Source organism: Pteropus medius, unplaced genomic scaffold (genome assembly GCF_902729225.1).
Source record: "Pteropus medius unplaced genomic scaffold, Ma_sr-lr_union100, whole genome shotgun sequence".
Taxonomy (NCBI): Eukaryota; Metazoa; Chordata; class Mammalia; order Chiroptera; family Pteropodidae; genus Pteropus; species Pteropus medius.
In genome coordinates this window covers 737042-749229 of record NW_024350925.1, presented here as the reverse complement: position 1 = coordinate 749229, position 12188 = coordinate 737042, and the positions used below count along the sequence as shown (strand labels likewise).

Here is a 12188-nt window from a genome sequence, read left to right as displayed (position 1 = left end):
AGAGAATAGAGAAAGTGGGGGGGTTAACACACGGGTCAAGGATAATTGAGCTCCTTGGCCCTGGGGATGAAGGCTTAAGAATGTGATTTCAAGGTGGGTCGATGGCAGGTCACATGACTGGCATTGTCCGCTGTCCGTCCCCACGGGTAGAGTCAGGGCGCACACAAGTGCGGGGAGTGTATGGGGACATCAGAGTAACCTGGCAGGCGACTAGAAAGACCAACCGCATTCAGAGACAGTTCCAAAGCATTTCCCTGCTGCTGTGTGGATGCTGTGATCAAAACGAAAGTTATTTATGAAATTAGATTGAATTGTTCCAATCGGCCTTTTCCAGCGGTATCAGAAGGTTCTCCTGAGCCGAGGCCCGAAACCCTGTCAGCTGATCTCAGGGCTCCACCGAGGGGTTCTAGCCCAGAGCCCAGCCGAAGCTGAGGAAAGCTTGGCTTAGAAAGGAAGAGTCTTCTTTGATGCCACCGTAAGAGTAGACAGGACCTTCCTGTCCTTCCAGGCTTCATCCTGCCTGTGATTCCCGCAGAGCGGCGGGGCAGGCACCCGGGCCTTGAGCTGTGGGAACAGCCCCCAGAAGCCGCGGCCTGGCTGGGCTGTCGGGGAGGAGCATCCGTCCCGGGCGAGAGCCCTTGTTATGTCCGCCTGCAGCCACGGCCCTCAGTGATGGGCTATTTGTGTTCCTTACTCAGATGCACCAGGGCTGAGGTAGGCTGGGCGAGGAAGACTCTGATGTAGATATTGAAGGGTATGATGATGAGGAGAATGGGAAACCTAAGACTCCAGGCCCAGTGAGTATGTTCACAGAAAGCTTACGGTTACTTATGCCCTGACATGGTAGGAGCCCCCCAGCACAGGACAGGCCAAGCCCCAGGGCCGCAGCAGAGAGTCTCCGACTTTAATCCTTGGAACCAGCCAATAAACGAGTCTGTCCACCAACATTACTTGACTTCTCGTGAGGCAGCAAGCGGCGGGGCTGGTGGTGGCTTCTGGTCTCTTACTTGGGCGGCGATGGGACCTTGACCCCCCCCAACTGCTCTTATTCAGGAAGGTGAAGAAGTAGATGGCGATCTTGCAGATGAAGAGGAAGGAACTGTGCAGCAGCCTCAAGCCAGTGTCCTGTATGAGGATTTGCTTATGTCTGAAGGAGAAGACGATGAGGAAGACGCGGGGAGTGACGAAGAAGGAGATAATCCTTTCTCTGGTAAGTCTTGCTCTTTTGCTTCTGTTCCTGTGTAGCTCACCATAGCCCCCTCAGGACGGCGTAGGACGCTCTTGGCTACAGGTGCTGTTACCAGCCCCGCGAATAGGCCTCAGAGGGCCGAGCGCTCACTCGGAGGATGATGGCATTTATTAACCTTAGCGGACACGAAGGAATGCAACACAGGAGGTAGGTATACAAGATGACAGCGGAAAAGGCAGTGTCTCAGTAGCAGCTTTGATTGGAATACTTGTTAAAAGCGAAAAGGAAGCGCTGTACGCGGCGGTAGGGAAGGGAAATTGACACAGAAGGTCCTGCTTTGAGAGATCTCGTTGGTCGGCGGCTGTGGCGGGTGGGCAGCGGGGGGCTGGGGTAGAAGGAGATGATGGGGGAGCAAACAACGTGGCCGGGGGTGGGTAGAGGAATTGGGGACTCGGATTCCGTTTGCAGAGCTCGGCTCGTGTCGGTCACAGGCAGGGACGCCTCCGCGGCAGGGCGTCCGGGCAGCCGGTTTTGGAAGACCAAGCCGAAGGGGTTGATTCTGTCCAGCTTACCTCGGTCTGTCTCTTCACAGCTATTCAGCTGAGTGAAAGTGGCAGTGACTCTGACGTGGGATCTGGCGGGATAAGGCCCAAACAGCCCCGCGTGCTTCAGGAGAACACGAGGATGGGCATGGAAAACGAAGAGAGCTTGATGTCCTATGAGGGAGCCAGTGGGGAGGCTTCTCGTGGTTTGGAGGAGAGCACCATCAGGTAATCGGCAGCGACATGCTACAGGGCTGTGGCGTCGGTGCCCAGCCGTGATGTCAGAGGGCCCAGCGTCAGATTTCTCTCATCCAGCAAACGTTTACTGAGCACCTGCTAGGGCCAGGCGCTGTGCTAGGCCCTTGGGGATACACAGAGGAGCAAGAAATACCCTGTCCTTGAGGAGCTCGCAGTCTAGTGGAAGAGACTGAGAAAAACCAAGTCATTACCAATGCGATGTGATAAGTGCCGTAGCATAAGTTAAGTACAGAGCGCCAAGTCACCACTCAGAAAAGTGTCTCGCTCTGCTTGGGAGTAATCAGGGAAAGTTCCACAGACAAGGGGCCAGTCGAACTGGGCCTTACAGGATGAATAAGAGTCTGCAAAGTAGATAAGTAGTAGCAGCAGGTAAGGAGATCCTTAGAGGTGGAACAATATATTCAGAGGCACAGAAATGAAACAAAGAAGGCTCCAGAGCGAAGGGAGGTTGTTGGGAGTTGTGGCTCCAGAAGTAGCAACGATGGTATTGCAGAGAACCTTATATGGCATTCTAAGACATCTGGATTTTGGGTCATAGGAATCACTATTTCAGGAAAAGGAAATAATATCAACTTTGTATATTAAATAACTCTAGGACAATGATAAGGGTCTCATGTGGCATCTGTTAGAAGTGGGGAGTGGGGGCAGGGGAAAGAAGGGACATATGGAAGAAGTATTTAGAGGGTCAGCCGATTGGATATAGGCGGTGAGGAGATCAAGTACATAATGAATGGGAATGTCACTGATATAGGAAAGAGGGAGAATAGACATTAGGTGGGGTGGGAAAGAAGGAAACAATTGTCTTTGGACATGTTGGATTTAAGGCACACGGACACGTAGCCAGAGGTATTCAGGAAGCAGTTAGAGTATTCGTTCAGCAAGTATTTATCACAAATACAGAAGTAACTAAGATGCGGTCCCTTCCTTCAAGGAGTGGCGTCTAATGGGATACCTGAAAGAGGTAACCGGATCATCAGGTGTAGTGAAACATGAAAAGTGCTGTGATAGGCAACCACAGAATTTTTCTCGGATGTGGGTGTAGGAATGGGGTAGGGGAGCTGGTTAGAGAAGGAAACTGAGCTAAATCAGAAATCAAAAATTTCGGAAATGTGTATCCCCTTTGGCCCCCAAATTTTACGTCTAGGAAATTATTCTATGGGAATAATAAAACACCTTCATCAAGATGTTTGTGCAAGGGTGTTTATCACAGCACTGTTTCTAACAGTGGGAAGATTGGAGACAGCTGAACTGTCTTAGTGAGAAACGTAAATCAATCACGTTACAGCCATTCAGTGGAGTACCATGCAGCTGTTAAAATCGTGCTACAGATGTGTGTTTATAAAGATGTTCATTATAATCATTAGCGAAAACATTCCTAAAGACCATGTAGAATATTCTAATTTTGTAAATAAAAAATGTTTAAACATCTAAGTGAAGTGCATAGAAAAAAGTTGGAAGATCACCCACCAAGAGATTTATCTCTGGGTAGTGGAGTTATTGGTGATTTTTTTTTTTCATTTTTTCTGGTTGTATATTCGATAATTTTTTGAACTAACGAATGTGCATTACTTGTGTGATTTTTTTTTGAAGTAAAATTAAGAATAAACAAACAAACAAAAAATAACGAGCACTCTGGCAGAAGCGTGAAGAAGTCATTGGAGAGCAGGACTAGAGGCGTGAGGACCGCCCCGCAGTGGTGCGGGCCGGAGATGACAGAGGACTCAGCTAAGGCGCGCAGAGTAGGGGCGGAACGGAGGGGGTCGAAGAGGTAGAAGCTGTAGGACTGTTGGCTAATTGGCTGTGGAGCTGACTGAAGCTGTAACTGGTAGGGGAAACTGAGTCCGTCAGGGCGTTTTTGGTCACGTAAGCTGGCAGTGTGCTGTTCAGGCGTGAGGGAGTTTCTTTATTCAGGTTATTGTGTGCCTGCAGTTGGCCAGTCGATGTTTTCGAACAGGATCATTTTTCTCTCAGGGGCCTGTAGAACAGTCCGGAAGCAGTCATTTTAGTGTCCACGGGAGGTGAGGCGGGCTGATCCATTGGTAGCACCAAGAATGGGACTGGTCAGCTAGAGGATGGTGCCCGAGCTTGAGAGATGACATGTTTCTCTTCTCAGTTATGGGAGCTATGAGGAGCCTGATCCCAAGTCGAACACCCAAGACACAAGCTTCAGCAGCATCGGTGGGTATGAGGTATCAGAGGAGGAAGAAGAGGAGGAGGAGGAAGAGCAGCGCTCTGGGCCGAGCGTGCTAAGCCAGGTCCAGCTGTCAGAGGACGAGGAGGACAGTGAGGATTTCCACTCCAGTGCTGGAGACAGTGACTTGGACTCTGATGGATGAGGCTTCCTTTGGGCCTCCTGGGTCAGCCTTCCCTGTTCTCCAGCCTAGGTGATTCACCTACCCCCAGTTCGTTTATATTTGTGCAACGTCTGATCCTGAAATCACCAGATTAACTAACACCTTAGCCTTTAAGAAATAGTAAGTAAATGATAACGAATCGCCTCTCCTGACTTTCCTGGGGCAATGTCACCCTTTGAATTAAAACCAAGCAACCCCGCTTCCCCCAACAACTAACAAAAATAGACCGTCTCCTCCTCCTCCAGTGTGCTTGTTTAACTCCATTTATCGCTGTCGGTGTCACTTTTCCCCGGAGAAGGAGGAAAAATTATGAAAGGACTAATAACTTGATGTCCTCTTGGTGTATTAGAAATTTTCCAAGCATGATATCATCTTAGTTTTCTAATTCACAGGCTGGAGCAGGTGACAGCCCCCCGCTGGGACAGAGAATTGGGTTCTCTCTGGTGGACTCTGTGCCACACTAAAAACGGAAACCTATTGGACAAACTGTCCAGTTTTTAATTATTTATTTGATTATGTAAGGCCTCGTTCCTAAAAGGATTTGAGGCAAGTGACTATAGAAATCTTTGAAATAGCCTATACGTCAGAAGCGATCTGTTGCCATGTAAGTGTGTTCCATCCGTCCACCCCCCTGAGGAATGATAGGAAAATGGTAAGTTCCTCGGGGCAAAGGCTGTGTCTTCTGTTCCTTTTCATGCCGAGGCTATGGTTCTGTGCATAGTAGGTACTCGATCCATGTCCCTAGAATCACGAAGTTCTCAGTAGATTTGTTACTGAGCCCCTGCTTCGTGGTAAGCACGCCGTCGGATCCTCAGGGGTGCAAAGGGAAACAAGACACAGTCCTTTCACCCAAAGAGCACCATCAAATTGGGAGAGGGGGAGTGGAATTCGAAACATGTTGATCACGCGTTAAAGTACTGTGAGATAAGTGCAATTACAGAGCTAGATATAAAGCCTAGGAGGAAGTAGAGGCGCAATCATGTCTGAAAAAGTCAGGGAAGTCTTTTTAGAGGTAATTTTTAAGCTGACTGTTGGATTACGAGGAGCTCGCCAGACGGGAAAGGCCCGGCAGTGCAGCAGGGAGTGGAGAGGCTGAAGGCTAGGACGGCAGAGTGCGTTCCTAGTTTGTTTGTTTGTTTGTTTGTACCTGCCTTGTTCCAGGAAGGATTTAAGGTGGTTCAGTACCAGGCTTTTAACGCTGGAATGGCTGGAGATGAGACTGCAGGATGGGCAGGAAACACATCATCAGGAGCTTTGAATTTGATGCTAATGAGTACGAACTTTATATTATAGGAAATGAGCCCTAACGGAGTGATAGAATCAGAGTTGTGTTTTAGAAATGTCCTATGTGTCACATGATGAAAGGAATGGAAGAATCATAGGTGACAAGTGTGTTCCCATTTCTTGTAAAAGACAAACCATGTATGTGTATTTATATGCATCGATGTGTACTCATATGCAAAGGAACGGGTTCCAAAGGACATACGCTCAGCTGTCCACAATGGTAACCCCCAGGGGAGGGGGCTGATTTGTTGTGTGTGCACTGGGTGGGGTGTTATGCTTTTATTTCTGTACCGTTTGAATTTTTTTACAGGTATGTACTATTTTTGTAATAAAAATATTTATAAAGACTCAAGGAGTAGTGTGGAGAATGGTTTGGAGAGGAGCAAATCTAGTTCAAGTGGGGCGTGGCGGAGCCCAAACTAGAGCCGTGGCCTTAACGCGGGAGGAGGGTTTCGAGAGGACTTCAGGGGTCGAAGCAGTAGCACATGTCCGGTTGGCATTCGGAGGTGGAGGGGGCCGAACGGAGGCGGCGTTGAGAGTTTGGGTTTGGGCGCGTGGGCGGGGAGGTGGCGCCTGCGCAGCCATTCGGCGGTGATCAGGCCACCTCTTCTTATCAAGCAGTCTGCCAGGCCCTGATACAGAAGTCACGTGGACTTTCTGATTGCAGGGAACTTAAGGTCTAGAAGGAGAGAGAGACATGTAGGTAAAGCCATCTGCTAAAAAGCGGTTACTGTAATACACAGTCACAAGGTTCTGCCTCTGGAGTGAGAGCGGGAGGGCTTCAGCGGGAGGCCCTCGAGCTAGACAGCCAGGGCGGAGGGGAGGGAGGGCCAGTGGAGGGGGAGAACATTCTAGGCATGGGGAACGGTGCTTAGGGCCTGCTCCTGGAACAGGGAGAGCGGGGCGAGTAGAGGAGAGGGGGAACGTGTGTGGTGCAGTGATGACGAGGCCCAGGATCGAGCGCTCGCTGGGGAGAGATTGCGCAGGCAGCACGCGAACATGGACGGGGCGGGGCGACGCCAGCCGAGGGGCGATGGGGCCTTAAACTGGCCGAGGCATTGGCAGCGGGGACGGAAGGAGAGGTGCATCTGGGTGACTGCCCGGATCACGAAAAGTAAAAAAGTGGAAGCTAAGCATCTGACTGAGGTGGCCGGGGAAAGGGTGACGGCCATTCACTGCAGAGCTGGAGGGTGGAAGGCAGGACAGCGAGCGCCAAGTTCGGTGGGATGCCTGCGGGATGCCTGCGGGATGCCTGCGGGTGCGGAGTGCGATAAGGACAGAGCTTAGGCTTTGTGCGGCCTTGGGCGTAGGTGGGTCACCCAGGAGGCATGTGCAGGAGAGTCGGCGGACTGTGGAAGACAATCCCCGTGACGACCAGTAGTTAGGGGTGGTCGGAGACAGAAGGGAGACCTGAAGAGTGAAAATTTCAAACCGACGAAGGAATTTTAAGGGAAAAAAAAAAAGAGAACAAGATAACAGCACGGAGAGGCGAAGTGCAATGAAGCCTGAGAGAGAGCCTTTGGGTTTGGCATCTAGGAGGACCCTGGTGACCTTAGCTAGCAAAAGCGGTTTTAGAGGAGTGAGCTTGGAAGTCTGCCAGCAGCTGGAACAGCTGGAAGATAAGGAAGCGATAATGAACGTCCGTAGATGACTCTTTCAAGAAGCTAGGCTACGAAGAATAGAAGGGCTTGTCTTAAGATGGAAGATAAATAAGCATGTTTACTTAGGCTTAGGGGAGGAGGCAGGAGAGGAAAGGTTGGAAAAGGGACCTTTCCCCAGAGAGAGAAGGGTGGAAGGTAGTGGCAGATCAGGTCAGCGTGTAGATCAGGGAGATAGGGAGCTGAAGTTCACACTTCACAGCCTCGGTGTCCTCTGGGGAGTAGATAGAAGATATCCAGGCGAAAGTGAAATGGGATAGGGCATGGATAAAACGTTCGAACTGCTGAGGGAGATGAGGGGAAACTGGAAACCCGCTCGGTGTCCCCCATTAGCAGAGCTGTTGCATCATGGCACATCCATTCAGTGAAAAAAATACGCAAGTGTTAACAGTGAGGAAAATCTGTGTGTGCTAATGTGGAAAGCTCTTGCTTTTTCATTAACTAAGTTTCAGGCGTCCAACATTATCGTTCAGCATCCGTATACACTGCGGTGTGATCACCCCCAAAAGTCTAGTTACTCCCCATCTCCGTGCAGTCGAACCCCTTTGCCTCTTTCACCTCTTGCACCCACACCCAACCCCCTTCCCCTCTGGAAGCGCTGATCTCTTCTCTGTGTCTTCGAGTGTGCGTTTGTTGTGTTTCGTTTGTTCATGTGTTTAGATTGCTCGTACGAATGCGTGAAATAACAGCATTTTTCTTTCTGACTCACTTCACTTAGCATTGTCTCCTCGAAGACATTCTTGAAAACATATATCAGAATAATAGGCAGCGTTTGCTTTCATTTGTTTGGAGGACGTAGAGGGTACAAATCTGCGTTTGTAAATTCACAGGAAAGGTTTGGCAGGGGGCATCTGAGACTGTTAAGGCCTGTGAGGTAGAGTGGGAGGCGGGCCCGTGCTTTTCACCGTAAAGCCCTATATTAATGTTTTAAGTCTTCCTCCCTCCCTCCCTTCTTTTGATGGTCACTAAGGGAAATGGGAGCTGGAGCCGACTAGGGATCCGTAAAAGACTTGCTGGGCGATGAATGCCCAGGTGAGGTTACGGGCCATTCATTTCACTTAGTCACGTGATTTCTTTTCCCTCCTAAGGTACTTAAGCAACAGCTGTCAGAGTGTAGAAGCAAAACAGGCAAAGCAGTTGGGGGCGAAGAGTTGGCTAGAATAGACAGAGTGGTGGCTTTCCTTTCCAAAACCACTGATCACTCTGTCCCAAGCACAGTGCTGGGTACTGTGACTACAGCATTGGAGATGGACAAGTCCACACAGGAGTGTAATAAGTGAAACGATAAGGGCGGTGTCCCGTAAAAAGGTACAGAGGAGGGCAGGTACCCCCAAGTCTGGAACGAAGGGAGACCTCCTCAGAGACGGCTAGTAGGACTCAGCCAGGCACGGCAGGCATGGGGGTCGCGGCCGGGCCTCAACCCCGGGTGGAGGAAAGAGCGGCTGACTGAGGAGTCAAAGACAGAGCGTGGCGCACAGGGAAGGGGCTGGCGGGAGTTGACACTAGGATTAGCCAGGGTCCAGATCCTGGAGAGCTTAGCAGGCTTAGCTAAAGAATTCGGGCCTAATCCTAAAGGTTGTCGAAGGCTTTGTTTGGGTGACTTTAGCAGCAGTTTGGAAGATGGATTATAGGAGGACAGAGCTGGAGGTGGTGTGGCAGGTCACAGAACGCACGAGTCAGCTGTGAGGCAAGAACAGTAGGCTGAGATGTGAGAGAATTCAGGAGTGGCCGATTAAGTGTGGGGGACAGTTCGGTCAATTAGTCAATAAATATCGATTGAGCTCAGTGGGTTCCAGGCCTTACTGTAGGTGCTCTGAATGCAGCAGTGAGTAAAACGGCCCCCTCCTTAGCTGAACACTACACAGGTCCATCGGAGCCCCGGCTGGGGAGCTCGCATAGGCAGATAAGTGAGCGCGTGTGATTTTGGTAAAGTGAAAACATTCTTTTTAAGGTAAGCAATAAACCACACAAAAAAAATGCTTTAAAAGACTAGACAGGGAAGTATGAGGAAAGCAGGCTGCACAGTGCTCAGGGATGCCAAAGGAGAAGTCCGGAGGAGGGCATGGCCAGCGAGGGCCAGTGCCAGCAGAGAGGTCGGTCACCCGAAGGCTGGAATGTGTGTGTCCTTTGCCCTTGGCAATCGGTGAGCCTGATGAAAACAGTTTCTGTGGAATGGTGGGTGGAGAAACCAGATGGCGAGTGAGTTGAAGAGTTGGCTTGGATGTGAGGAAGCAGACGCAGCTGCTCTGTTTGAATGATAGCTCTCATTCCCTGCGCCGGCCTCTGCGGACAGCCCGCCCTGCCCGGCCTCACTGATCCTGAGTCGTCTGTGAGGTAGGTGTCGTCATCCTCGTTTCACACTCAAGGAAACGTGTTCAGGAGCAGAGGGGAGAGAGATTAGCCTTGGACTAGAGAAGGGCCACCTTTAAATCAGGACCAGAAAGATGGTAGAGGATGCACATGGAAGCCGTAGGAAGCGGGCAAACCATGCCTCCGGGCACTGTAGGCCCTGCTGAGGAGTTTGTCTTTATCCTGCAACTGGTGGGAAACGTTTCATTGAAAGTGGGGCGCAGCTCGAGAAGATAAGCGCAGGTTTGTGTTTCTAAAACTTCGCTTCCATATCAGTGTAAAAATGGCCACTTTTTTTTTTACCTGTTGGTAGTTTCAAGCTTCTTTTGCAATTGCAGGATCTTAGGTACTCCAGTACAATATTTGCCTAAATATAATGATCTAACTTGTGTGTCTTGAATTTGAAGATAAACACCTGCTGTGCTTGTTAAAAATACTGCTTCCTAGGCCCCAGTTCAGCCCTCTTGAGTCAGAACGTCCAGGGAAGAAGACTGGTGCTCTGTTTTACAGACATCGTACGGGAACCCTGAGAGGTGGGGAAGCTGAGCCAGGCGTTCCCAAATTAACGCTATCCTCAGCTGCTCTTAAACCAGTGTGCGTCACGTGGGGGTACGGGTTGCCCATTGTCGGTTTCAGTGCCTGTGCTCGGAATGTGCATTTTTAATATACACACCTGGAATTCTGATGCAGATCGTCCCCCAAATCATAATAGCAACAATGCTGATAATCCTTTGGTAAACAGTGCTTTAGACGAAATACAGAATTACAGTTTTTTAATTATCAGGCATATAATACAAATTTATCCTTTGCTTTTTGGTTCATAGTAACTTAATAGTCAAGGTTTTTAAAGTATTACTTTTACTATGTATCTCACCCATTTATAAATACCATACATGAACTGACAGTTAATATTTTAAAGATATTATAAATTATGCAAGTTAGTTGAAATGGAAGATTTTCAAAATCGTTTCTTTTAAATTTTGCCTATGTAGGTTTGGATTCTCCACATTTGGGGACTTGGAATCCAGTGTTTTCAATCAACTCCCTATTACAACTTTTCAACTTTTAAAAATACCCATTCATCCTGTTTACAATAAAATTTAATTTTTTGCTTATATCCTGTGTTTCTCTCTCACTTATGTAGTCCAAATAAGACTCTCTGGCAACCAAAAATTTGACTCAGTTGTGTATAATACATGTAAGCAGCGGTCAAGTGACAGAGTAAGCAGAATCAAATTCCTTTTTAGTAGGCGGGAAGGCGTGCCTTATCAGGGGCCACAAAATTAGCCACTCTTCCTGTGTTTTCTTCTTACGAAACGAGGGATACTTTAGGAGAGGAAAAGGCTGTATTGGAAAACGGAGGCCAGATACGTGCTCAGAACTGGAGAAATAGTTAAACACTTGAGAAGGAAAACAGACTTATAAATGAGAAGTGAAAATTGCTAGGGCGCCAGATATAATTTGCTTCACTTTTACTGACTAAATACATCAGAGCAAAGTATGTCGTAGTGAGTTTGTTGTAAGTATGTCGTAGCTGTTTGTTTAGACAGCTCACTTCCTAAATTGCTTTATCCTAAGTTTTGACAACCTGCCTGGCTTTAATGTCAGTGAAGTGCTGCGCACATATCATGGCCACTAAGGCAAGAGTTTAAACCAGTCCTTTAGTTTCTTCCCGCAAAACAAAGGTTCTAGGTTCTCTCGGGCGGCACCTTTTAGCTGTGTGGTGCGGGGAGTGGGGAGCTCATCAGGGTCTGGGAGGAGGAGTTTTAGAAGCTCTCAAATGATAGGGAGGCATGCCCCCTCTTCAACCCCAGATTTAGACAATTAGATGACGTTTCCTCAACATCGCAAAAATTCTTAGGTCACAATACTGAAATTCAAAACCAGTTGATTCCTCATCAGTAAAGAGTTTTCAGCTTTTTACCTGTGTTCCACTCTGTTGAACAGTGTTGAAATAATGGATCTTAACCTGTTTGGGGGGTGTGGGCAATTTTGAACATATGTTACAAGCTATGAACTCTCCTAGAAAAAAATATGAATTACATAGCAGGTTTTGTATAAAATATCAGATGTTTCTTGGACTCCTGGTTAAGAAACGAATATCAAGAGAGATGTAGTCTGAGGTTTAAAGTGACTTTCTCTCCAAAGGCGTCTAAGTCAGACAATAGAGCACAATTTAAGTACTGCTAAATCTTGAGAAAAAAAATCATAACCAAGTTATAGGCTGGACTGCCAGTTTACAATAGAAAAGTTGGGAGCAAGTACGTTTTTTTTCTCTTAAGGTGAATTTACAAAGAGCATTTTACTTCAGCCTTGTAGATGGCAGCCGTTAACTTCAGGTCCCGGTAGGATCTGTGGACTATGAGGAACAGTATTTCGACAATAAGCCGCATTTCAGATCCAAAGGTCTTAGAAAAATGCAGTGCAGTGGTTTGAAATAAAGGCGTGAGCGTCACACTGTGCCTTCCACACCTTCGGCTGTGTGACCCTGAGCAGCTAGCCAAGGGTCCGTTTCCTCCGCTATGTGACAATGTTGCAGTGACAATTAGCAGAG

At 48.4% G+C, this 12188-nt stretch overlaps 1 protein-coding gene across 1 annotated transcript in view; it reads left to right on the top strand.

Moving 5' to 3' along the window:
- TAF1 (TATA-box binding protein associated factor 1) overlaps positions 1-5974 on the top strand; it is a 60250-nt gene extending 54276 nt beyond the window's left edge. Inside the window, 1 exon segment of the mRNA XM_039841683.1 lies at positions 4103-5974. Coding sequence (XP_039697617.1) covers positions 4103-4325 — 223 coding nt within the window. The 3' untranslated portion in view covers positions 4326-5974.
- The last annotated feature ends 6214 nt before the right edge of the window (positions 5975-12188 follow it).